Raw genomic sequence first — 27,174 nt, forward strand, 5'->3', positions numbered from 1 at the left:
CCTCTAAGGGGGAAAAATCCACAACTCTTATTTGCTAAAAAGTGCCATGGAAAATGAAAATAATGAAACTATACTCTTTTTGAGAATTGTTTTGAGTCTATTAACAGGTTCAATAGTATAGAAAGAAAGAAAGGGTGAAAGTAAGATTAAAGCTACAAAAGCACTATCAGAAGAACCTATTATAACAAGTTAATGTATCCCTATTGTGTTCTAAAATAATCAGACACGGATCAAATTAGAGCCCATTTCTGTTTTATAAGCATGGAGAGGCTGTGTTTAGCCTACTAATTACCTTTCCAATAAAGTTCTGTGTGAATGAATTCAGCAGCTGTGGCAGTGACTTCAGCAGGAATTTGACAATAGGAAATGTTCAAAGTGTGGATGCATTTCTTATTTGCTGAGTGAGAAAAAGATGGAAGAGTCAAAATTAACAAGGAAATATTTGCTAATTGTGCATGTTATTTCTTTCACATCCCTGCACTGAGGATGGAATGGAAGGTCCTGTTGAGCCAGTTTCCAGTAAAACAAGTTTCTGTTTCTGCCTCAGACAGTTTTCACTCAGTTGTATTTGGGTGTTTGTGTGCATGTTTGCTTGCTTGCTGACTGCACACCATAAATGTGTGGGGTGAAAATTGTGTGGCCTTCCAGATGTTGCTCAATATTGGCTGTTTTGATTAAGACAGCTGGGGAGAATATCAGAGGGGGACAAAATGTCCTTGTCCCATCCTTTTCACTCAGTTGTAGTGTGATCACGAGAATATTTTCATTTGATGTTACACTTATCCTGTCATTATCCAGTCCAGAGAGCGCAATTGACTGCAACTGTTGTGCAGATCCCAGCATTGTCCCATCACTGAAGTGACACTGGCCAGCATTTTGCATTGAGGGTTCATGTTAATACAATATCACTTCAATGATGGGACAATAGTGCTGCAATCTGAAAGCCTTTTGTGGGATCGCATTCAAAGACAGGATAAGGATGGGGGAGTGATCCGTCTCTGTGTGATAATCTCTTGGGAGTTGCAGATTGTAAATGAATTGAAATGTTTGTGTTGGTCTCTGCCAGTGGACCCACTCTAAATGCCAGGACTTAGATCCTGAGGTCCCACCCCACCTCTGCCAGGAAGGACTTTTCCTTTCAGATGCTGTTTTATATGGTTACATACTTTCAAGCAGATTCTGATTTATGTGAGCCCTATCCCTAAAGTGTTCTTAGCAAGTTTTATACAGAATGTGTTTGCCATTGTCTTTTTCTGAAGCTGAGAGAATGTGACTTGCCCAAAGTCACCCTGTGAGTTTCTGAATGGAGATTTGAACCCTGGTCTTCAAGTCCAATACTCAAACCATTAAACCACACTGACTCTCTGCCACCTCTGATTTTAGATGTAGAGGATATTATTTTATTACTAATGTTTGATTACTTATGTGTTAGGCTATTGGTAATGAGCAGTGCATGTCGGGGCTGATTCTACAGACCAGGCATACTTCAGTTAATGCATCTGTCTCCTCATTCTCCACCCTTAGACTACAGATAGCAGCTGCTACTGTTTTTTCTTCTTCCCATACAGAGAAATAATCCTGTAAATACTCAGCATAGATGGTGTCTCCTGAGAAGGGTGACCAAACACATCTGCTGAAATTCTGTCTTGTCCTGTTAAGTTTTGCACTGAACTATTGAGATCAGCTGAGAAAATGCTTGCATGGTTTGTAGTGTGGCTTCACAAACATAAGTACTAGAATCTTGTTTGCTTGTTTAAAGTAGAGTGGCCAAGGTAGGGCCTGATAGACATTGTTGAGCTGCAGTACCAAGCAGCCCTAATTGTCATGCCCTATAGGCAAGACTGCTGAGAAGCTGGGTGACATCTGGAAAGCCACATTTTCCTCACTCAGTTTACAAGAAATGTGAAATTATTAGAATATTTGATCTGTGCAACTAATATTGCATTGTGTAAGTTTACTGTGCTCCTAGTAACACCTCTGTAGCTTATGAGCTGTGTACAAGACAGATATTCATCAAGTGATACATTCTCCATCAGATCATTTCTGTCCAAAGCAAAGCTTCACCTTCTGATATCTTGTTGACTGTACAATGGTTAAGACATAGGATGCTGTAAGAAGTGGGGAAAGAACTTCATTTATTGCATTTGTATCCCCTCTTCCTCCAAGAAGCTCAGAATAAGTTTTTAGCATTGCAGTAACCATGTAATGTAGATTTAGGATTAGGGTTTGCTTTCTTGGTAAGTCCCTTTTTCCTTCATAAAATATAAAGCTTTATAAGAAGGAGGAATGTAAAGCTAGAGCCTTCTCTAACACTAAGATAGGGAATTTATATTTGCTACATCTCTGCCAGCCAGACAGCTTAGAATGCCATAAAAACCCAAGTAACTCAGTGTAAGTCAATTAGACTGAGAGAGACTAGTTTATCCTAGACTACTCCATCTTTGTTGACAAAAGACCAAAGGCTTTTTTTTCCCCTCCTGGGGCACAGGAGGAAGATTGCCCCAGACTTCGCATATGGGGAGGGCCTAGTCACACATGAAGAATGTCTTCTTGTTTCACTGCATTGTTGTCAAGCCATTTTTTTTAAGAGTCCCACCAATCTGAGCATTATATAAATGTAATGGAAAAGGAGGACAGTGGGTGGGAGATTCAAATGAGCATTCTGCCCCAGGCCTCTCAGTGTCTTAACAGGACACTTGTAGTTTAGCAGTTATTGTGACTTGTTCACATATCCAAAATCTAGTTCTCTAGCCAAGTGGTATTCAAAGTGGTGGTCTGCAGACCAGCTGGTTCACACTGAGTTTCCAGGAAACTATACAATTATGATATTAATGTGGCACAAATGTGACACTGTCCCTGGCACATGGGAGGGAAAAAAAGCCAATCCACCACATCAGACAGCTAGAAAAGCACTGCTCTTGTCAATACATCACACAGGACTGTATTTACAGCAGAATAGGTCTCTTTTATCCTAAAGGAGGAAAGAGAGCAGTACAAAGAGCTTCCTTTTTCTTATTACAGCTTCCCCTAGAAAAATGATTCACCGATAAAATAAGAGGGTCTCACTATTACTCAGAAGAGCTCTTGACCATATTTCTGACTTATAGCAACCCTAAGACTATCACAAAGTTTTCTTGGCAAGGTTTGTTCAGAGGAGGTTTACTTTCCTTCCTCTGAAACAGAGAGTGTGACTTGCCAAAAGTCCCCCAATGGATTTCCACAGCCAAGCAGGGCTTTGAACCTTTGTCTCCAGAGTTGTCATTCAGCTCTCAAACCACTCCATCATGTTGGCCATAAACAGTTGTTGGCATAATAGAATAAAGTAACAGAACCTATTTTTGTCTTGGAATCATTAAATATTGTAATTCCATAGGAGGCTGTGTATTCTAATCAAGTACTTGTGAATGTGTGTACTCTTATATTCCCTGCTGTGTACTAATGAGGCCAGGTCAGACCTGATTTCTTCATCTCTTCTGCTAAGGCAACTCCTTACCTGACCTCACTTCTGACCCTAAAAGCAGGTTGGAGGTTATGAGATAATGAAGCTGTGGTCTATCAGGTGTGAATAATCCACCTGTACTGACGTCATTTGGGGGAGGGGAAGATTTATAGTAACAGCAGAGCATGGATTAGTTGACATTAAGATAGGGTTTGTGATTTATTTTCTATCTAGGACAAGCCCAGATTTTGCAAACATGTTAGAGATCTGTTAATTCAGGTTAAAGTGACAATAGGAAGATTCAGGCAGGGACGTAGCCAAAGGGGGGGGGGGGTTCTTGGGGTCCGGACCTCCCCCTTCCATTAGAAAAATGAATGGTGTGTGCTGCTGCGCCGCCGCACCCAAGTCCCATTATAATGGTGGCACTTAGTCTGGACCCCCCCCTTCCTAAAATCCTGGCTACGTCCCTGATTCAGGGATGGTTTTATCCATCAAGAGGTGTGCTTTGGGATTCACCTTTGGTTGCTTAATTGAATGTTTTGTGTAGTTTCAGCTGCTTTTGGAATGGGGTGTGAGCTAAATAAAGAATGTTCAAAATTATACGTGATAAGATTTATGGCTTCTGTACCTGAGTCTGAACAATTTCTTGGGGCAAACTTCCCCTTTTGTGATTCAAAGCAACTGAAAGCTGCAGTGGTTCCCATCCCAGGGAAAGTTGGTGTTTTGCTTGATGGTTTTCTCTATGCAACCTGTGCATCTGCTTTGTAGCTTTAAAACAGAGGTAGGCAAAGTGTGGTCTGTTACTCCTAAAGGTGCGAGACTTATGGAGCCTCCACTAGTAGAAGCAGTCTATCTTAAATAGGTTGTGGAATGTTATTTTGGCTTGTGAGAGGGTGGGTAACTTTTTGAGACTGTAAGCATCTTTTTGTACCAGTACTTTCTATAGACTCCAGACATAAGTCAACTAAAATAATTTTCATTTGGAAGTAATATGAAAGAACTCACACACTGGCCCGATACACATGGGCAGGAAGCAGTGTGGCGCCGCCGATTGTAGGGTTCCGGAGCGCACAGCAACTGCATGCTCTGGAACCCTAGCCTGTACGGATGCTGGCATCCTGTCCACATGGGGGCTGCCATGATGACGATGCTGCCATTCAGCGACCAGACGTCTCTGGCAGGAAGTGGCATCATGGTGGCGCCCCTTCCTGCTTGTGATGCCACAGAAAAGAAGCCACTCTTGGTGGCTTCTTTTTTGCTGCGCAGTGTTGCCTTGCAGTTTGGTTGCTGTGGCAATGCTGTGCAGCAAAGAGGGGTGTCATTTCAATGCTAGTGTGTACCACCCCACTAGAATAACATCCAGAGCTAACCAAAATTGAAAAGCGAAATGAGATAGCAGAGACTGAAAGTTGGGTTGAGGGTGATAGCTACCTGTCTCAAAGATGGGTCCACAGAAAAATGGAATGGCTTAAATGGGGAGGTCTAAGGGCAACAGTCACAGAGCACACCTGGGAGGGTTGATGGTACACTGGGCAATATGTATACAAAGAGGATATGTTCTACCCATATTTCTATGTTAAAATCAGCCTCAGGCTATGGTGATTTCATGAGAAACAAAGACTTAATAACCCTTCAGAAAGATTTTAAAAAGGATTCCAAAATGGTTTATTGTTTTGATATTCAGTAGATGAAAATACTGTTTTGATTGATGGTCAAATCATCATTTCATAGCCTCCCATGGTCTATGCAGTCAAAGGCTTTGCTATAGAGGATTTTCACACGGGGTAAAAAGTGTTATGAAATAGTATTATTACCGTCATTCTAAGGCATTGGGGAGAAAGATTTTCACACGACATCATCGCTGTATCATTCCTTTAACGTCCCAAAGTGTAGTGGAATCGTCATAACAGATAGATGATTCCAAATCATCTATAGCTTGGGAGAAATGATTAATTTGCGCATTTCAAAAAGGTCTGAAAAGCCAGGACAGTTCCATGACGATTTCATCATGATTAGCCCATCCATCCAGGTATTCTCCCAGATAAAATGCTTCCTGTGTCACATCACTCTACTCAGTTGTACTTCTGTGTCTTGCTGTGAATGTTTTCATTTATGATTGGTATAAACAAGCCCTTTTTTGTGTTACAGTGGGGAGAGACTAGGAATCCAAAGCCCAGGCTTGGGAAATCGGACCAAAAGCCTTTTCACACTGGGATTTTTTGAGTGCAGAAGTAGGATCAGTTCTCATTGGCCGATGCGTATTCCCGTTATATCGCGCTGTATTTTCATACCTGGGCGGCCTTTCGAATCAAGGGGTTGCGGACTCGGTTCAAATCGGGCGATGCGTATTCAGGCAAAGTGAGGCGAGAGCAGATTGGATTACCACACCAGCCCAATACAATGTGTATTGACCAATTTGAATTGGCAGCCTCGCGCATGCTCTGTGGGGCTCTGAACGGGTTGCGACCTTTTTAACTTATATACACACACACACAGTGGCACAGCCAAAAGTGTAATGCCATATTTATATGTGTACACACACATCTGTCTGTATAAGTGTGTGTGGGTATACACACACACACACACACACACACATATATATACACATACTGGTACAGCCAAAAGTGTGATGCCATATTTATATGTGTACACACACATCTGTCTGTATGAATGTTTTATATATACACACACACATACACACACACACACATATATATATATATATGCACACAGTGGCACAGCCAAAAGTGTAATGCCGTATTCATATGTGTACACACACATCTGTCTGTATGAGTGTGTGTGTGTGTGTATATATATATATATGCATGTAGTGGTACAGCCCAAAGTGTAATGCTGCATGTATATGTGTACACACACATCTTTGTGTATGTATGTATATATATATATATATATATACACACATACACAAACCCACACACACATATGCACATGTATAGATGCAAAGAGACACGTCAGGATATTTCAGCATATCACGATATGACAGCACATCTGTGTGCATGTGCATGTACACACACACACATACATATATATATGCGCATTGCAATAGCCCTAAGTGTATACATATATGTACACTCACACACACATGTTGACATGTATACAAACGAGGAGATTTATTAGGATATGCCAGCATATGCTTGTGTGATTCCATGTATAAAAAATATTCATTGGTACAGACCAAGATGTAATAGTTGATACATCTATCTATATATATTTCTATATATATCTATATATATATATTTATATATACATCTATCTATCTATCTATCTATCTATCTATCTATCTATTAACATATATATGCAGATATATATATGCAGATATTTGTATACACCTACATGTATGTACACGTGTGCACATTTGAATATGCAAGGGGACCTATATAGATATGTCAGCATGTGTTTGTGTCCGTGCATGCATATGTTTACATGTATGTATAGATAGATAGATAGATAGATAGATAGATAGATAGAGCGAGATAGACCAAAGTGCAAGGGCGCATAAACACCCACACCCACACCCACACACACAAATGCATGCATACACATACATACATACACATATATATATATATACACACACACAACGGAAAAGAGCACATACATATATATACATGCGCCAGAGTTATAACGCGACAATAATAACATAATAAAAACACGAAATGCTTATTCCCCCCCCCCTCCACAAAAGGTTTCAGCCTTATCTCAGCCAATGGAAAAATCGCTCCCCAGCCCCGGCGGTTGTCCTGAAAGCGGAAAGGGCCACCAGAAAGAAATGGGGGGAAATTCCAGTGCAGCATCATGGGAAATTTGTGACCCGGTGGTCTTGCGCTGGTCTTCAGGAGGACCAGCAGATTGGATTTACACACCAGCCCAAACAGCAGAGGTTTTGCACTGGCCATCAATGCGGATCTCATCAATCCACTAATTTGGCGCACTCGCCAAACAGAGGAGCCAGCTGGCTTCAGTTCGGAACCCCTGCGGAAGGAGGACACAATACAGTGCGATATAACGTGAATACGCATTGGCCAATGCGTATTCTGAGCTCAAGGGTGTGAAAATACAGTGCGATATAATGTGAGTACGCATCGGCCAATGCGTATTCTGAGATCAAGGGTGTGAAAATACAGCGTGATATAACGTGAATACGCATCGGCCAGTGCGAACCTATCCTACTTCTGCGCTCAAAAAATCCCAGTGTGAAAAGGCCCCAAGAGAGAGAAGGCAGTGGGTTTCAGTGGGGAGAGACTAGGAATCCAAAGCCCAGGCTTGGGAAATCAGACCAAGAGAGAGACAGCAGTGGGTTTCAGTGGGGAGAGACTAGGAATCCAAAGCCCAGGCTTGGGAAATCGGACCAAGAGAGAGAAGGCAGTGGGTTTCAGTGGGGAGAGACTAGGAATCCAAAGCCCAGGCTTGGGAAATCGGATCAAGAGGGAGAAGCAGTTTAGATATACACACATATGTATCTGTGTATATACATATGTGTGTGTGCGCACGCACGTATATATACATATATAATACACATATACATGTATATTTGTGTGTGTGTGTATTTCTAAAGTAAATTACAAAGTATCCACTTTTTTAATTTATGGAAAAAAAACTCATCTGTAGTCCAAGATCCACTGTAGAAATAATACAGTTTGAGACCACTTAATCTACCCTGGCTCAGTACTAAGGAATTATGGGAACTGTTGTGTTTGTGAAACATTTATCCTCCTCTGCCAGAGAGTGGCCAGATGAGGGATTTCACCAGCATGATTAACAAATGCTAAGGAATGACTACATGTGAAAATGAATAGTCTATTTAACGTTCCTAAATCGTTGCTGAAACATTCCTGTGTCCAGTGTGTGAGTGTAACTGTTTTGAAATCGTTTTGTAATCATTTATTGCTGAATTCTGATAAATCAACATTTTAAGAACACTAAGAGCTTCATGTGAAAATCCTCATAGTCTATAAACCACATGCTGATTTTCTTTTGGAACTCCCTGGTGCACTCCACTATCAATTGTATGTTTGCAATGGTCCCTAGTGCCTCTTTCTTCCCTGAACCCCACTTGGCCTTTGGGATTTTTCTCACCATGTATGGTTGGAGTCTATGTTGTAGAATTTTGAGCATAATTTTGCTTGCATGGGATATTAGTGCTGTGGTTGTATAGTTGCTGTAATCTTTTGTGTCTCCTTTTTTGTGCATGGGAATGTATATTGATAGTTTCCAGTCTGTCAGCCATTGTTTTGTTTTCCATATCTTTTGACTTATGAGCCCACATACAGACCAAAATAAAGCTGTTTCAGGTCATTTTGGGCGTATGCTGTTTAAGTGATGAAGGTGTCCTAAGAGGCCAGAAGCTGTGCCAAAGCTACGCTCCAGTCTTAAGGTATCAAACTGCATCATGGGGATATTGGGGTGCTTACAGATCCTCCGGAAATTGTTGGATTGCAGTTCCTAACAGCCTTAGCCAGCATCACCAGATGTGAGGAGTGTTTCACATTGCAGTTCAGCATCTGGAGTCCCATATTTTGCCCACCCCTGCTTTAAAACTAGTACTCAAATGGATGGAAATACTGATGTGGGTATTCTCACTCACTCATCACAAGCAGGAATCCGGGCATCATGGGGAGGCTGACTGAACATACCAAAACAGCAATGTTCAGTGAGTCAGCATGTTGTAATGGTGTGAAAGTTGAACTACAAGTCCAGGAGACCATGTTTCAAATTCCCACTCAGCCATGGAAACCCACTGGTTTACCTTGAATAAGTCACATTCTCTCAGCCTCAGAGAAAACCAAAGGAAAATCTCCTCTGAATAAGTCTGGCCAAGAAAGCCCCATGATAACTTTGCCTGAGTGCTCATTGAAGACACATAACAAGCCCCATGATAACTTTGCCCGAGTCCTCATTGAAGACACATAACAAGTACATACTATCTTTTGTATTTTCCACTTATAGATTATTTTAAAGTTACAGCTCAGATGCCATAATTGCAATGCAACTTTTTTCTTCATTTAGTCAACTACTGAGGAAGATCTTCCTCAAGATAAGTAGCAGAGGCAATTTTAGAATTTTTCCAGAGCAATGAGTTAGGAAAAGAGTGTGATGGGATGGTGGTCCTATCATGGTACATTCACCCCTGGTTGTCTTTTTCTGTCTCCAGTTCCAGGGAGGTGTGTGGTCCTTGAGCACAGGCCTGTGTGATGCCTTGATGACCATGGATGTGATGTTGTGCACAGCCTCTATTTTCAACCTCTGTGCTATCAGCGTGGATAGGTAAGCATTTCTTTACATCACTGGCTTACAACTCTTGGAATTTCTGTATTCACAAACTAGTGGTGGGCTGTAAACACTTTAACATTGGCTCTGGGATGGACTCCTGCATCATATAGTTTCTAGTTATGATCTGAGAGGAGCAAGTAGTACCTAACATGTTTTTGAGGGAAATGAGCATGCCACATTCACCAGTCTGGTTGCTCTGTGCAGCTGCTTGTTTTTTTAAAAAAGGAAATGGACAACATTACTATATACAGCGCGCCCGCATCATATGCGGGCGCGCCTTACACGGCTTGAGCATACGCGCTCAAGCTGTGGGGCGCGCGTGGGGCGGAAGGGGCGGCGCGTCCCATTCAATTGAATGGGCACACGCGCCCGTTGCGCCCCGTGCACTGCTGCGCCGCCGCGCACAAGCCCCATTGTTTACAATGGGGCTTGAGCATAGGCGGAATTCCCCTTATGCGGCAGGATCCGGAACGGATCCCCGCGTAAGGTGAGGACCCACTGTATACTCTTGTATAAGTCTAGAAATTTAGGTTAAAAATGACACAAAAAAACCTGAGTCGACTTATCCCTGGGTCAGTGTAAGTACTGTATTTAGTGCGTGTTTGTGTGTGTGTGTGTGTGTGTGTGTGTGTGTGTGTGTGTGTGTGTGTGGTGAAAGGCAGGAGTTTAATATGCTCTGGAAGCACTGAACCCCTTCTACTCTCTCATCCATACAGCCTTTAGTATGAACACAAATAGTTATTCCTGCTGGAATTTTGTAAGTTCTTTGGCGTTGTTTCCCTTTACTTTGTCCTTTGCATCCTTCATTACATGTGCCTAGGTTTTACCCTCAACTTATCCATGGGTCATATCAAAAGTACTCTTAACATAATTGGTAGTTTAATACCAGTTAGCAACACTTGGAGAAACAGTGACTGATGTCACTCACAATCCTGTTGGCAAAGATGGAGCACTTTTCAGATGCTCTCCAGGGCTATATATTTTAGCCAGCTTCCAAAGTACTATTGAAGGAAAACTAGAAGATTATTTATTCAGCAATAAATCATCCTCCTCCCCACTCCGCCAGCTGTCAGATGAGAAACTGCTGACACACTGTAGAATCTGAAACATAGGAGAAATTAACATTCAGGTAGGAAAATCTTCTTCCATCTCCCCACCTGGTCTTCTTGGCTGCCATTAGTCAGTCCTGTGGTCAAAGCCTTGGTTTTCAGATCTGTTTCATGGTACAATTTGGTACACACAAGATTTCCTCTCTGTAAGTGGCACAGTAGAAATGTTTTGGTGAAGCTATGTTTAGATCAGAGGTTATTGCCCCAGATATGAAAGAGCTCCCAAAAGGGTGTGTGTATCAAGTGTGCTGTCCCCACTCCCACAGTCTTTATCAGCTCTTTTGCCCCCAGCTTTCTCACACTAAGCAGAGGTCTGAAGGAGGTATTTGTGTGCATTCAGCTCAGTTCAAGTCAATTCAGTTTTATTGCTTCAGTGCATATCCAAAGCAAAAAGTAAAGCATCACAATTCAATAAAGCCTGATTAAAAATTCCAGAGTGAGTTAAAACACATCATATCCATATTCAGTATATTAAAACAATGTATTGCAACCATAAAAAAGCAAGAACAGCAGAATATAAACTTGACTAAAATATCAGTATCTAAGGTGCGGTACAGACACGTCAAATGCACCGTGCTGGAGGCGTACTAGGGTTAAGGGACCACGTGGCAACTGCATGGTCCCTAGCCCTACTACGGTGCGGTGCCATAACAATGGTGGCGCCCCGTGTATATGAGCATCGCCATTGATACATGATGGACTCATAGCATCTGCACATTGCACCACGCTTGTGATGTCATGAGTGCGCCATTGGCGCACACGAGCGTCACAATGGCAGCACAAAAAGAACCCACTTTTTGCGAGTTCTTTTTTGTCCGGCAGGAAGCCACGCGCTTTGGTGGCTATGGCTTTCCTCTGGTGGAGAAAAGGCCGCCACCACTCCGCACATTAAGGAAGGTATGTACCAGGCCTAATAAAGGAAAACCCAGAATAAAGTACCTGTGTCAGTAATGTTTCTCACAGACATGACAGGTTTTAACTTCAATTTAGGGGCTCTCCAGCCCGCCCTAAAGGAGGAACGTTGCAGCAGCCAAATTGCACAGCATCCCTCCGGACCAAAAAGAGCCCATAAAAAACGGGTTCTTTTTGGCACGCGGAGATGACATCATCAGTGCGGCATTGGTGCACTGTGATGCGTCCAAGATGCAAGTGCAGTGCCTGGCAGTGCAGATGCAGTGCCACCCTTGCATCATGCATGCATGCCACATATGGATGGCACCACATAAAGATGTCACCATCCATACATGTTAGGGTTCCAGAGCATGCAGATGCTGTGTGATCTGGAACCCTAATATCAGTGCCAGCACAGCACTTTTGGCCCATCTATTTCGGGCCTTAGTCTTAAAAAAAAACCGAATAGTAAACCTTGACATTCAAAATGTGATGAATTTATTTTTATCTGATAATAGCATCATTAATTGGTCCTTATCTATTCTTCCTGGACGTTTTTCTAAGTTGGACTACAACTTTTTTTTCTCCTCAGCAAAACATATAGGGCACCAAAATATCATATGCACTAGGTCATCAACAGACTGTGGTCACAAAAGGAAATTATTTCATTGTAAGGAATTCTCTTATAAAGGCCTTTTAATTCAACAAGGGGGGAATATATTCAAACCAGCCTCTGTGAAGGCCTTTCTTTATTCAAAGCTTAGAATATCAGTAAAATAGGATAGGAAGGCTAGAAGGAGAGAGACATTTACTTGATCTCTGCATTTAGTGTTCCAAATTGATACAGGGATCCTAAACGTGTTCCCATGATTGTTTCAATGTGTTGTTTCCCCTTCAGGTCTTTTTCCAACAGGGGAAAATTTGGAGTGAAACCTAGAGGAGCAGGAATATGGGGTAGGACAAACATGAAGGAAAAGCTTAGGTGATTTCTCTGTGGTATGTGGACTCTGATTCTTGTCTCAATCTGATTTGGAGAGGGGTGTTGGAAGATTAAACAGAATGGGGATTATCGAGGACTTGTAAGTGGCTGAGATCCTCTTAAGTGTTGGTACTGGACTCTTTCACACGGGAGGCTTACCCTGAGTAAATTGGCACGAAATCGTGAAAGAAGCATGTCACGGAGCTGCCATTTCGCAATAACAGAAGATCCCGATATTACTAAATGGTGACTCCAAGGATGTTTTACTCATGGAAGAAGCGAGCCCCGAAACCTCCACAATGATTTACTGATGGGAGAAGCACACGAGGTTGTGAACCTCAGTCACACTTCTTTCATGATTTCTGACGATTTCATGGTGATTTACTCATGGTAAGCCTCCCGTGTGATAAAGTTCTAGGTACTAAGTATAAGTATAAAGTTCTGCCAGCATACTTCTAACAGGCCTCTTCTTCCACCCCTATCCTCAACCTCAGTTTGAGGTGCTAGAGTGCACTGTCATGACTAGGCAGTGATCAGGGACTCTCAGGCACCATCCAGCTGCAGTTTTGCAACAAGGAAAAAACATAGAGCCATGGCCCTCCTGGACTTGGTCTGAAAGGGTCACTGCAGCTGGATAATGCCATGGGAGCACCCCACTCACTTATTGGCTGTGAGGGTGCACCCTGTGTCTCAAGCAAAGGTTGTCCATGGGTCAGGGGTTAGAGTTGCTACACTGAAAACTGGTGAGGGCTCCTGTAACTTTAATGCTTGTGCAGAGAAGGAAATTTCTGCAGTCACCTAGTTGCATGACAAGTAACACCTGCTGAAATTCCCTCTTCTACACAACATATACATGAGTTGTCTCCAGTTTTCAGTCTGGGAACCAAGAGTGGAGACCTTGCACAAGGAAATATTGGATACCTCCAACGAAAAAACGACATAAGAGGGTATATCTATGCATGCCATCAATGGGATTCCAATATAGTAGAGCAGCTCTGTGTGTTAACTGTGTATTTTGGCATGGATAACCAGAGCAGATGGTTATATTGCTTTATATTTGTTTTTACTTCTTGGTATATAATGGTCAATCTCTATGTTGAAGAGGAGGAATACAATGAAAACTCAGTGGCCAAATGTTGGCTATGGTCCTTGAAAGAAAGAGGCTTGTTCCCATATTTCGAAGCATGGTTTTGATTGCAGTTTTATTTGGCTACCAAGGTGGTCCTTCTACACTGACCACCATTAGAAGGCACTGAGCATCTGACCTGTCTCTTTAATGCATTTTCTCAGGTAAAACAAAAACAAAAAAGGGAAAAAACCCAGAAAAACTCAGGAGCACAGCAAACAAAACTCTTGTAAACATCAGTGAAAGTGTTCTTCTAAGTCCTTCCTTTAAAAAGGGTGCTTATTTTAAATGGAAAATGGGGAGTTAAGGTTGGGGGTGGATGTTAACATATTTTATGCCCTAAATTAGTTTCTGAAGCAAAATTCTAAACCTCTTCAGCGTCCTTTGATGAACCAATTATTTTTAATTTGGTTTTTCCTCTATCCTTTGTTTGTCTAGCTCACATTCTTGGTGTTAGGCAGTGGACTGTGTTAGTTAAAGCCATGCTACTAAGTAACACATGAAAAATGTCCCTATTTTATGCCTATTTTATAGGTCCCCCCCCTTCTAAGAAATGTGAAAATTCTAAGTTTTCGTAATGTCTCCTGTAAAGAATATGCTGTCAAACTGGAGGAATTTGTTTTCCAAGTCCATGCTATTTTTAAATTATAAATGGACTTTACAGATGTCAGGGGCTTTCTAATGCATATCAATGTAACTGAGGTTGAGGTCATTCACTCCTCCCAGTGATAATTATTAATATATATATATATATATATATATATATATATATATATATTTAATAGTAACCCAATTTTGGTTTAAATGTTATTTATGTATTTATTTATTCATGTTATCTGTCTCCCATTTTTACATATAAAGGTTCTCATGACAATGACTGAAACATAAACAATCATTTAAACTTTAGAAATATGTATTGATAACAACCGGTAATAAATAACTTAGCAACAGACTCAGGCAGGTTCATATGGGTGAAGGCAGTTCTTAAAGCAACCTAGACCTTGATGGGTATAAAGCTGTAAGCCATTCCTGTCAACATATTTTGCACCAATTACAGTTTCCAAAGTCTTTCTGAAGGCAGCCCCATGTATAGAACAAATGGCAGGCCAGAAGGATGGAGAATATCTCTAGCAAAGACTGTGTTTCTGCATGGCAGAAATGTATTAAAGCTCTCATTCCATCTCCACCCTCATATAAAAATTGTGCCTTTCAAAATGACTCAATTAAAATGAGCAAGAGTATGGAAAATTAATTGCAAAAGGCTATCAGTTTCATCATGAAATCATAGATATATGGGATCTGAGACTCAGTAATAAGTTGTTACAAGCATTTGACACTTATTTCAATTACATTTCAATCAGCTAGCTAGCCATACTTTGTCAGCAAAATAACAGACTGCAGAACATACTTGATACAAAAAACCAAAACAAAACAAAACAAAAAACAAACCCTGATATCCTTGTCACTAGCCAAGTCTCAGTTTGCAGGTTCTACATTTTCAATAAATCCACTGATGTTTAACATCTCCCCTAAAAAGTCAAGTGAGTTTTGTAGCTGAAGTTCTAGAGCAATTTTGTTCATGTTGATATGATAGACTTCAATTCTCATAATTCCCATACCTCATACTGGAGAATTGTGGGAGTTGTAGTCCATCAAAGCTGAGATGCCAGCTTAGATAGAGTCAATCAGAGAAAGAAACAGGAATTTCTAAGCTACTGGGCTACTTCATGTTAGTATGCTCCGTTTACTAACTGCTGGTAGCAAAGTATTAGCAGTGACAGTAATTGCTGCTGTAACTTCCACCTTTTTATCTTAGCATACTAAAAAGCTCCCCTTGTGACCATAAGAGGGTGGTAGAAACTTTTATTTTCTCTGCAGGAAATACAATCAGGCCCCGTGTTTTTAGTAAATTGGTTCATTCCACTTGCCATAACTGGAAAACAGTGATGGTGATGGTGCCAAGATACCTTTCCTTAGCACACATCATAAAGTATATTTTCCTCTGTAATAATGGAAACATTTGGTGGGTGACCTTGCATTTCAATCAGGGGCTGGTCTGGGTAGCACTGAGGTCTTTCACAACAGTGTGAACCACTTTACTCAAATGGTAGATGAGGAGGTTATACTGTTCCTGTGTGATCCCATTTTAGGCTGTGCATACCGGATTGTGACACTGCACCTTCTTCCGTATAAAAGTTCCCTTCTCATTGAAAACTAGATGTCAGTGAAAATGGTTCTTATTTCCTAGCTTTTTAAATTATCTAAGCATTTTATCACAGTACACATTGTATTCTTTTTCTAGCGCAAAAGGTCCCAGCCATGAAGTAGCATTGTCCAGGAACAACTTTTGTACCTCTCCTGCTGTTTGTATATGCAAACTAGACCTCTGGCTCCCATGACATCAACAGAAACCTCACCCTCAGGAAAAGTACACCTAGTCCACTGAATACTGGCATAGAAGATCAAGTGGTTATTTCTTTTTTAAAAATGTTCTTCCCACAAGTAACGCTAACTAAATATATGGGTTGGTTCACTCTGAAAGGCTTGGACTGAGGCAGGAAGCTATTTTGTCCCATTCCTAGAAGTGAGTGAGAAAAGGTGTGTAGTGAATAAGTGAGGCAACAACATGGTGGTGTTCTGAGCATGAATTCTGGACACAATAGCATAAGCAAGTGAGGAGGAGGAGAGGCAGAGAATTTTCAGCCAGTCAGTTTAATAAAGCTGGATAAATAAATAATGTTCCCAGGCAGGGATGTCTTGGAGATAGGAAACTGAGTGACCTGATTATTGTCTGTTGTGTTTAACTTTCAACAATTTGTTCAAACACTGAAGTTGGATTTCACAGCCTGATATGTTCTAAGTCAGGGCTGTCTAGAGTGCAGCCCTCCTAATGTTCTTGGACTGCAACTCCATTCAGCACTAGGCAGCATATAAAGAATGTTGGGAGCTGCAGTCCAGCAACATCTACAGGGCTGCACTTTGTTCACTCCCATTCCAAGTCATCATCTCATTTGGTTGAATCAGTTCTGCCAATTGACCACACAGCTTCATCCTATTCTCTGTCCTCTAGGTTCATCGCGGTCTCCATCCCACTGAACTACAACCGTCGGCAAATCGATCTGCGGCAGTTGATTCTCATTTCCACCACCTGGATCTTCGCATTTGCTGTGGCTTCACCAGTCATCTTTGGCCTCAACAATGTTCCAGACCGGGACCCTTCTTCGTGTCAGCTGGAGGATAACAGTTACATTGTGTACTCCTCCATCTGCTCCTTCTTCATCCCTTGTCCTGTCATGCTGGTTCTCTACTGTGCCATGTTCCAGGGACTTCGGCGTTGGGAGGAGGCTCGGAAGGCCAAGCTGAAGAGCAGCATCTATTTGGGCAATAGGCGGCTGTATTGCCCACCACCTGTCATTGAGAGGAACCAGACTGGGATCAGGTTGGAGGAGAACAACCTATATGCCCGCTCTGAATGTTCTTATCCAAGGGATTACATGAACAATGGCATTCAGACTGTATCCTATCCACACCTAAGATACCCGCCACATGGAGGACTCAAAAGGAAACAGGCTAAAATCAATGGCCGGGAAAGGAAAGCCATGAAGGTGTTGCCAGTTGTGGTTGGTGAGTGTACATCACTTGAGAATAACCAGACTGGTTAAAGATAGGATTCAAAAAGTTTTTAGGGGTCTTGTATGTTTTTTTAAAGGGATGCTGCTCTACACTCAAACATTGGAAAGTCTAATAAGCACATGGTAATATACATCTGCTTGTTTTGTTCCCTCATGTGATTTCTTAACCTAAAAAGTGTAGAGAGCTGACTGGCTGGCTACAAAAAAGCACACAAGGGATGGAAATGGAGTGATCCATACCTAAGCAACAATTGCAAATTGAATCCTCTGAATGTCTTCTTTCATGACTCACACAGAGAGAGGGGGAGGGAGGGAGAGGTATAGGCTGTCAGCTTTTCTCCTGAGAGGCTTTCTTTGCTTATAACAGTGTTATAGCAAGCAGAAATTGAATAGGTAAATTCTTCTTTACCCACCACAACTCCAAGCTAGAAATAATGACATTTATCATACTTCTGCTGTTCATGAAGCTGCAGGTTATTGCTCACTTTCTCTGAGATTAACAAGGGAACACAAGTTTCCCAAAGCAAGTGCCTCAGATGCATGACAAATTCATACAGATTTAATTGTATACAATCCACTCAAGTTTTCATAGAACTGGAAGGTACTCCAAGGGCCAAGTGGTCAACCCTCTGCCAGTTCAGGAATCCACAGTTCAGGTGTCCCTAAGAGATGATTATCCAACCTCTGTTAAAACTCACCAACAGTCTCTTATCTTTCAAAACAATCTGTCTTACTATCAAATAACTCTTACCACCAGGTAGTTCTTCCCAATATTTAGTTGAAATCTCCCTTTAAAAAAAATCACAACCATAAGGAGGGGGGGGGGAGAGAGAGTTCACTCAATATATTGTCAGTTCTCCAAATATATATTAAACCAAGCCAATGTTTAGTTTTTAAATGAAGATGCTTCTTGGAAATTTGGTGAGTTGTTCTCCAAAAACTAGTTCTACCAATCAAATGAACTTTAACAGCAGGTCCTCTGAGGCCAACATGAGAGAAGACAGTTCTTCAAACAAGGTAACCACAAAATTTTGTGGGATAGGACTGAAAATACACTGGCAGGCAACAATCTGGTACAGAATCAATGTTACATTCTGACAGAATCATAGAATCATACAGTTGGAAGCGACCACAAGGGCCATCCAGCCTAACCCCCTGCCATTCAAAAATACACAAAGCACTCCCAATAGATTGCCATCCAGGCTCTGTTTAAAAACAGTTTAAAGAAGGAGACTCCGCCATTCTCCAAGGGAGTGTGTTTCACTGTCCAACAGCTCTTACTGTTAAGAAGTTCTTCCTAAGGTTGAGGTGGAATCTCTTTTCCTGTAGCTTGAATCCATTGTTCCATGTCCTACTCTTTGGGGCAGAAGAAAACAAACTTGCTCCATCCTCAATATGACATCCCTTCAAATATTTAAACATGGCTATTATGTCACCTCCTCAGAGAGCATGGTTTCCTGATCACCTAATTCCCACAAGAATGTTAGTAGTACATTGTGTCCAAGCTTCTTACTTGTTTTTAAAGGTATCTCTCCTTGCCCCTGATTACAGTACTTTTGTTTGGATGTAAGCAAGGGATAAATAGCTATGCCACAGGTTATTTCCTATAGATTGAAGCATAACTGGTGAATCAGCCAAAGCTGAAAAAGGCACTCCAGCTAGCAGCCAGTGCCTCCTGCTCTTCCATAAACATCTTGTACTTTAGGAGGACAGCAGCTCCATCCAGTTCTCTTGGCCATACATCTCAGTCTAAAACAGCAAGTTTTCCTACCTTCAATAGCTCTGCTTAAATGCCCTTTTAGAATTCTGGCCTTGGGCCTGCTGAATTAAGTAATACAAGCAATTAGGGGGATAATTCAAGTGGTAAGCAGAAGAAATCTTTCAGCAGGTTGCTGTTTCAGAAATTTCAGTCGGGCTTAATTTCATACATGATTCATCCCTCTTGAGATCTATCCGGACTCTCCCTTTCAGGTTTTGGAGCTCTAGACCAGGGGTAGGCAACCTGCGGCCCGCGGGCCGGATGCGGCCCGGCAAGGCCTTGGGACCGGCCCCAGCCTGGTCCTGCCGCCGATTGCCGCCGGGGCCTTTGGGGGCAATTGTCTATAGAAGCCTCAGAATCATGCATTTATATTAACATTTTTTTTAAAATCAGCAAATTTTTTTGCGTGTCCTCCATTTTTTAAAAAAAAGTGTCTTACATTTGAAAATTTTGTCCTACCTTTGTCCTGGTTTATTTATATATTTAATTTTAAAAAATTATTTCATTATTTTTTTGGCTTCGGCCCCCCAGTTGTCTGAGGGACAGCAACCCGGCCCCCGGCTCAAAAAGGTTGCCTACCCCTGCTCTAGACTGACAAAAGAAAGGAATTGAGGATCCCATCCTTGCATGGTATTCTGCTTCTACACATATAGGCTAAAACGGTTCTTCCATGAAGTGCTATTAGAACCTCAAAAAAGAGCTCAGCCGAGAAAGCAGGGAATGACTTTCCTTGTTAACTGCTGAGAGTTGACAGACAGTAAAGAATATGGATGAGCTGCACTTGAGATCATTTTCTTTTTTGCTAATGAAAGGGTAGTATAACAAATCATAGGTAAATTGGTGGCAGACTGTACTATAATATTCTAAATACAGCATATTCTGAGTATCTGTGGATGTAGAATTTACACTGTGACAGCAAATTCCACCCATATTAATAGGGGCTCAAGCATACCCTTATCACAAACACAGGTTTCCAGTAATAATAATAATAATAATAATAATAATAATAATAATAATAATAATAATATTTCCCAAAATTAGCTCATCACAACACTTCTTTTAAAGTGCTGCATTGCAGAATTGCTGAGAAATCCTACTTAGTAAAATGCCAGACCACCAACAGAGAAGTAACCTCACACAATAATCTCGTGAGGGCAAGTGCGCAGAACCTTTGGTCTTCCACATGTTTTGAACTTCAGCTACCATAATCCCTCACCACTGACCATGAAGGAGCAGTTGTTGTTGTTGTTGTTGTATGCCTTCAAGTCATTTCCCTCTTAGGGCAACAGCAACACTAAGGTGAACCTATCACAGGGTTTTCTTTACAAGTTTCTTCAGAGGGGGTTGCCATTGTCATCCTCTGAGGCTGAGAGAGCGTGACTTGCCCAAATTCAAATGGGTTTCCATGGCCAAGCTGGGATTCTAACCCTGATTTCCAGAGTCTCAGTCCAATGCTCAAATCACTATGCCACACTGCCCTTCGACTCGGGGGAAGGGGCAGACAGGAGCTGAAATCCAAAACATCTGGAGAGCCAAAGGTTCCCCACTCCTGGGTGAGACTATAGGGGTCCATTGAATGCACATGTAGAGTTCTTCCATCTGCAAAGTCTGCCACATTTGCTTTAGTAAAGGGAGACAGTCAGTTCTGTATATGGGTTTGCTGTGCTTGCTGGGCCCAAACACCAGAATCCATCAAAGGTTTCTCAAAAGGAATGGCTAGCTCAAGGGAGGTGAATCTGTCAATTTTAGGGCCAAATTCAGTTTCAAAGAGACTATCAGGACCCACATTCCAGTGGTTTGCACTGGCAATGATATGGGGCAGGATGTGTGCATGGAGGGAAGTGCCAGCATATTTTAATTTAAGGCTCTGACTGCTGGTAGCTAAGCCTCAAGAGAAGTATTCCAACCTTTTAGTAGGCAGGTGACCCATAATAAAAGGGACATTTCTCCCACATACCAGCCTGGATGTGCTAAATAGGTTCTCTTTAATGGAAGTTGTTAGCCTTTCATTCACTAGGAGTTCTCAGTGCTAACTATGCCATCTGTCTTATTTTTCTAACAACAATTATGACCAGGTCTTGGCCATTCATAGTGGGGTTAGGAACTATATCTACATCAAAATGGCAGGTATTTATAATATTAATGTACAGCTTAAGTTATTATTGATTTTATAGTTGATTATTTCTAACAGACCACTCTAGACATTCAGCCTATGCCAGAATGTCAAATTCCATCCCTTTACAGTGGCCAAAATTGAAAATGGCTTCATAGTATTTTACTGTGACAACCTTTATAACAACAATTATTCTTGTTTTACTCCCAGCAGAATTGGGACTTCAACCAGGTTGCTTTGCCCATATCAGTGGCTATCTCTTACAATGCATCTCTCTTGTGACTGCCTTTTGAACACTACCTCTGTTGATTTTCTGTTCCATGTCGTAGAAGTTTTATGTCTACTTGCTTGCTACACAGATCTGGCCTCATTGTTTGGTTTGACTCTGTGTCTCAGCTGATTATTTTTGGTTAACTGCTGGTACATGTGAAGGTGCCTGCTGGGACAGGTAGCTATGTGCACAAGAGCCTTTTCAACCGGCAGCCTTGTCATCCTGGAATCTATTCCTTCCAACCTTGATTAATAGGAGCATCTACTTTTAATGAAAGTTTGTACTGCCCTTTGGCAATTTCAGGTGAAATTTCACCAGTTGGGACCCATTATTGTTTTTTCTAAAAGTTTGAAATGATGAGAGAGTTAACCATTAATGGTTTTAATAACTTCCCTGCATCCTTCCCCCCATCATCATTTACTTCTCTAGAGGCTTGTCTGATCATTGTGGGACTCAGTTTTTCTAACATGACATTCTAAATAGAAGAATCCCTTCTGTCGAAGACTGTGGTTAGATAACGCTCTAGTGTCCTGTCACAGTACTTCTATCATGAAGCAAGGCATACTGGTATACACCATAAGTTTATTCGCTCTCAGAGTTGGGGGGGTTTAGCACTGAGTTGCCAAATTTGGTGCAGGAGAGGATTCTACTGTCTAAATCACTCATTGGTGTAGAAGGGTGATTTCTACAGATTGCTTTTTGTCCTGCAGCTGTTGTATTACTACAGAGAAAATTCTATCTGCTAAAATTCTCCTTATGTTAAAAAAACCAAACAAAACAAAATAACAACAACAATGAATCAATCAAATATAGGACCCCTGTTACATGTTCATTATGGTGATCTAACAATACTATACTTCCCCTCCTTGCTTATATTTAGGTGATTGAAAAATGGAACAGAATCTTTATTGAGAGAAAAAACATTTTCCTTGATTTCTGAAAACTTCTGAAAACAATTACAGCTTAGCCTAAATGAAGGAAATTCTTTTGGAACCACACTATACAGTACATCAGTGTTGGGCCAAAGTCGCACCACTGTCTGACTAAATTCCTTCCAATGTGAATCGCTGGGGTAATTTTCAGTCACTTGGTGTACTAGAATGGCAAAAGAAACTAGGGACTTTGAAAGGCAAGCTGTTTCTGTGACAGAATGTACGAAAGTGCTGTTGAGCAGTTTTATATTCCTAGTTCAGTGTTTTGAAGGAAAGGGTTTGGGGATTTTTTAAATTTGCCATGTTAAATTGGCTTGTTGGTGCCTACAGGTAGAAATACTCTCCCGGTCACAGATCCCTTGGGATAAGCAGCGTGAAGGGTGTTATAAAATGCCTAAAATAAATAATGCCACATGTGTAGTTGTACTGATTCTGGATGCTTTCAGAAGATATTTTTATCACATTTTATTTTAGCTTGCCTCATTCACAGAATTTTACAGGAAGTCCAGATATTGCCATCTTCCAACTTTCCATGATTTACCAGTGCTGTTTCCACCTTGTTTTTTCTCCACAAGAAAATCTGTTGAAGAACAAAACAAAATAGCTGTATCATGCCATTTGACTGGCAGCAGCCATAGCTGTCTGTCTGGAAATGATTTCAGTTTAAGCATGACACTGTACATCATAGAATTTGATCTCACCACTTTGCAGTCAAGCACCAGAAACAGGAGGTATGGCGCAGGAGAAGGTTATATTATAAGATTAACCCTTTCACGTGAGAAGGACTCAAGCAGGAATTTAGAAGCAATGACGAGGGTTTGTGTGAGCTTCCAAATATTGTTGGAACTGCAATTGCCATCAACCCTAGATAGTATTGTGAAGCTTGCTGGGGGTTGCAGTGCAGTAACATCTGGAGGATTGCACATTCCCCATCTCTGCACCAAGCCTTTCTGGGTATCTTAAGGTTATTATATGATCAGTTTGGCTTCTGTTTTGAGTGAAATCTGTTCTGCTCTGAAGAAGTTTAAGACTCTCAATACTTGATTCTTGGTTTAGAGAGCCTGTAGCAGTCATAACTCAGTTTTCTTCTTCTGTCTCTCTTACAGGTGCTTTCCTCTTCTGCTGGACTCCTTTCTTTGTGGTCCATATAACCAGAGCTCTCTGTGTGTCCTGCACCATTCCCAATGAAGTCACCAGCATAGTCACATGGCTGGGCTATGTCAATAGCGCCCTAAACCCTATCATCTACACTATCTTCAACACTGAGTTTAGGAACTTCTTCCGCAAAGTTTTGCACATTTTCTGCTAATACTTCTGGATTCTAAATATAGAACTGGACTCTGAATATAGAACAGAGGGTATTTCACCCTGCACTAAGAACCAGTCAACATAACATCTTTGTATAGTTTTATTAAAGTTTTATTTCTTGGTACATAACTGTAGTTTCAATCTTTTATCCCTGCTTGGGTAAAGACAAATGATACAATATAGTTCCTCTTTGGTAAGCACAAAAGTTACCAAGTTTAATTGTTTGCCTGTTGAGTTTGCCATCTTGATGTCAAGTTCAGGCAGAAAGTTTGAATTCACACTTCTTGCTCTAATGCAGGGGTAGGCAACCTGCGGCCCGCAGGCCGGATGCGGCCCGGCAAGGCCTTGGGACCGGCCCCAGCCTGGTCCTGCCGCCGAAGCCTTTGGCCTCTCGCGTGAGGGCGTGGGGCTTTTGGCCTATCAGGAGGAGGCGGGCAAGGGGGGGGCAAGTGGCAGGCAAGGGGGGGGCAAGGGGGACAATTGTCTATAGAAGCCTCTGAAACATGAATTTATATTAACATTTTTTTAAAAATCAGCAAATTTTTTAGCATGTCCTCCATTTTTAAAAAAGTGTCCTCCATTTGAAATATTTTTCCTACATTTGTCCCGGTTTATTTATTTATTTAATTATTTTATTTTATTTTATTTGGCTTTGGCTCCCCAGTTGTCTGAGGGACAGCAACCCGACCCCCGGCTCAAAAAGGTTGCCTACCCCTGCTCTAATGTTATGGTACCACTAATTCAGAAGGTTCTACAGGTACTTATTTTGGGAGACTGCCAACACTGTCTGAAACCAGTGTACCATCTCCTCCACTGTACTCTTCTGTCATGGGTTACCACCTTTTGAGTATGCCATCTAGATGCTAAGTTCAGGCAGAAAGTTTGAATAGAGTAGTTCTCATTGACAATAGTTGCCATCCAAAGATGACATCATCTTCTGCAAGAGAAGAGTACAATCATCTCCTGGTGATGGTGAGAGATTAGAGGTGGGAATCATGAAGTCATGGGAATCCAGGTATTTTGGATTTCAGCCCGCATCATTCCTCACCATGCTAGCTAGAGCTGAGAAGAAATTGCAGTCCAAGAAGATCTGGAAGATCACACAATTCCCACCAGTGCTGGAAGGAACATCTTTTATGTTTGTTTTGCCATTTCATGGCTTTGATACAGTCTTATTCATTTGTAAAGCATTTAGAACTTAGAGATGTATTGAGGGTGATCCCATGGTCATAAATACTAAAAGAGAAGGGAGTTCATGACGGATGGGAATTTCTCAAAAGGGAGATACTGAAGGCACAATTTCAAACAGTTCCAGTGAGAAAGGAAAATGGGAGGAGTCTCAAGAAACCAGGATGGATAACTAAGGAACTTTCAACTGAGCTAGGTTTTAAACGGAACATGTATAAGAAATGGAAAAAGTGGGAAATCACGAAAAAGGAATTCAAAGAAATAGCAGGCATGTGTAGGGGTAAAGTCAGAAAAGCTAAAGCGCAGAATGAACTCAGGCTTGCTAGAGAGGTTAAAAAGAATAAAAAGGGATTTTTTGGATATGTCCACAGCAAAAGAAAGAAGAAGAAGGAAATGGTAGGGCCACTGTGTGGAGAAGATGGCAAAATGCTGACGGGATAGTGAAAAGGCAGAATTACACAACACCTTCTTTGCTACAGTCTTCTCAGAAAAGGAAAAGGGTGCTCAACCTGAGGATACTGGAGCAAAGGACAGAATAGGGGAATTTCAGCACAGAATAAGTAAAGAGATAGTACAGGAATATCTTGTTAATCTAAATGAATTTAAGTCTCCAGGACCAGATGAACTACATCCAAGGGTACTAAAAGAACTGGCAAATGTAATATCGGAGCCATTGGCAATAATCTTTGAGAACTCCTGGAGAACAGGAGAAGTCCCAGCAGACTGGAGGAGGGCAAACGTTGTCCCCATCTTCAAAAAGGGGAAAAAAGAGGATCCCAACAATTATCGTCCAGTTAGTCTGACATCAATAGGAAAGATTCTAGAGCAGATCATAACACAGAGTCTGTGAACATCTAGAAAGCAATGCCATAATCACAAAAAGTCAACATGGGTTTCAGAGAAAGAAGTCATGCCAGACAAATCTGATCTCTTTCTTTGATAAAATTACCAGCTTGGTAGATGAAGGGAATGCTGTGGATATAGTATATCTTGATTTCAGTAAGGCCTTTGACAAGGTTTCCCATGACATTCTTGCAAACAAGCTTGTAAAATGTGGGCTAGACAAGGTAACTGTTACATGGTTTTATAATTGGCTGACTGGCCGAACCCAAAGGGTGCCCAACAATGGCTCCTTTTTATCCTGGAGAGAAGTGACCAGTGGGGTCCCACAGGGATTTGTCCTGGGCCCAGTGCTATTCAACATCTTTATCAATGACTTGGATGACAGAATTGGGGGCATACTTATCAAATTTGCAGATGACATCAAATTAGGAGGAATAGCTAATACTCCAGAGGACAGGATCAAAATTCAAAATGACCTGAATAGACTAGAAAGCTGGGCCAAAACTAACAAAATGAAATTCAACAGGGAGAAATGTAAGGTACTGCATTTAGGGTGAAAAAATAAAATGCACAGATATAGGATGGGGGACACCTGGCTTAAGGAGACAACATGTGAAAGGGATCTAGGAGTCCAAGTAGACCACAAGTTGAACATGAGTCAACAGTGTGATGCGGCAGCTAACAAGGCCAATGCAATTTTAGGCTGCATCAATAGAAGTATAGTGTCTAGATCCAGGGAAGTAATAGTGCCACTATATTCTGCTCTGGTCAGGTCCCACCTGGAATATTGTGTCCAGTTCTGGGCGCCACAATTCAAAAAGGACATTGAGAAACTGGAGCGTGTCCAAAGGAGAGCGACTAAAATGGTGAAAGGTCTGGAAACCATGCCCTACGAGGAACGACTTAGGGAGCTGGGGATGTTTAGCCTGGAGAAAAGAAGGTTATGATATGATAGCTCTGTTTAAATATTTGAAAGGATGTCATATTGAGGAGGGAGCAAGCTTGTTTTCTGCTGCTCCAGAGACTAGGACCCGGAGCAATGGATGCAAGCTGCAGGAAAAGAGATTCCACCTCAACATTAGGAGGAACTTCCTGACAGTAAGGGCTGTTCGACAGTGGAACACACTTCCTCGGAGTGTAGTGGAGTCTCCCTCCTTGGAGGTCTTCAAACGGAGGCTGGATGGCCATCTGTCGGGGATGCTTTGATTGAGAGTTCCTGTATGGCAGAATGGGGTTGGACTGAATGGCTCTTGTGGTTTCTTCCAACTCTACGATTCTATGATTCCAGAAATA

At 41.6% G+C, this 27,174-nt stretch overlaps 1 protein-coding gene across 1 annotated transcript in view; it reads left to right on the forward strand.

Moving 5' to 3' along the window:
* Window positions 1-23,968, forward strand: part of LOC149314334 (dopamine receptor D4-like) — a 58,984-nt gene extending 35,016 nt beyond the window's left edge. The window contains exons 2-4 of the mRNA XM_089523430.1: window positions 9,612-9,724; window positions 16,906-17,459; window positions 23,649-23,968. Of these exons, the coding sequence (XP_089379556.1) occupies window positions 9,612-9,724; window positions 16,906-17,459; window positions 23,649-23,851 (870 nt within the window). The 3' untranslated portion in view covers window positions 23,852-23,968. The remainder of the gene's footprint in view (window positions 1-9,611; window positions 9,725-16,905; window positions 17,460-23,648) is intronic.
* The last annotated feature ends 3,206 nt before the right edge of the window (window positions 23,969-27,174 follow it).

Source organism: Sceloporus occidentalis, unplaced genomic scaffold, assembly GCF_023333645.1.
Source record: "Sceloporus occidentalis isolate IW3139 unplaced genomic scaffold, rSceOcc1.0.p SCAF_4, whole genome shotgun sequence".
NCBI lineage: Eukaryota > Metazoa > Chordata > Lepidosauria > Squamata > Phrynosomatidae > Sceloporus > Sceloporus occidentalis.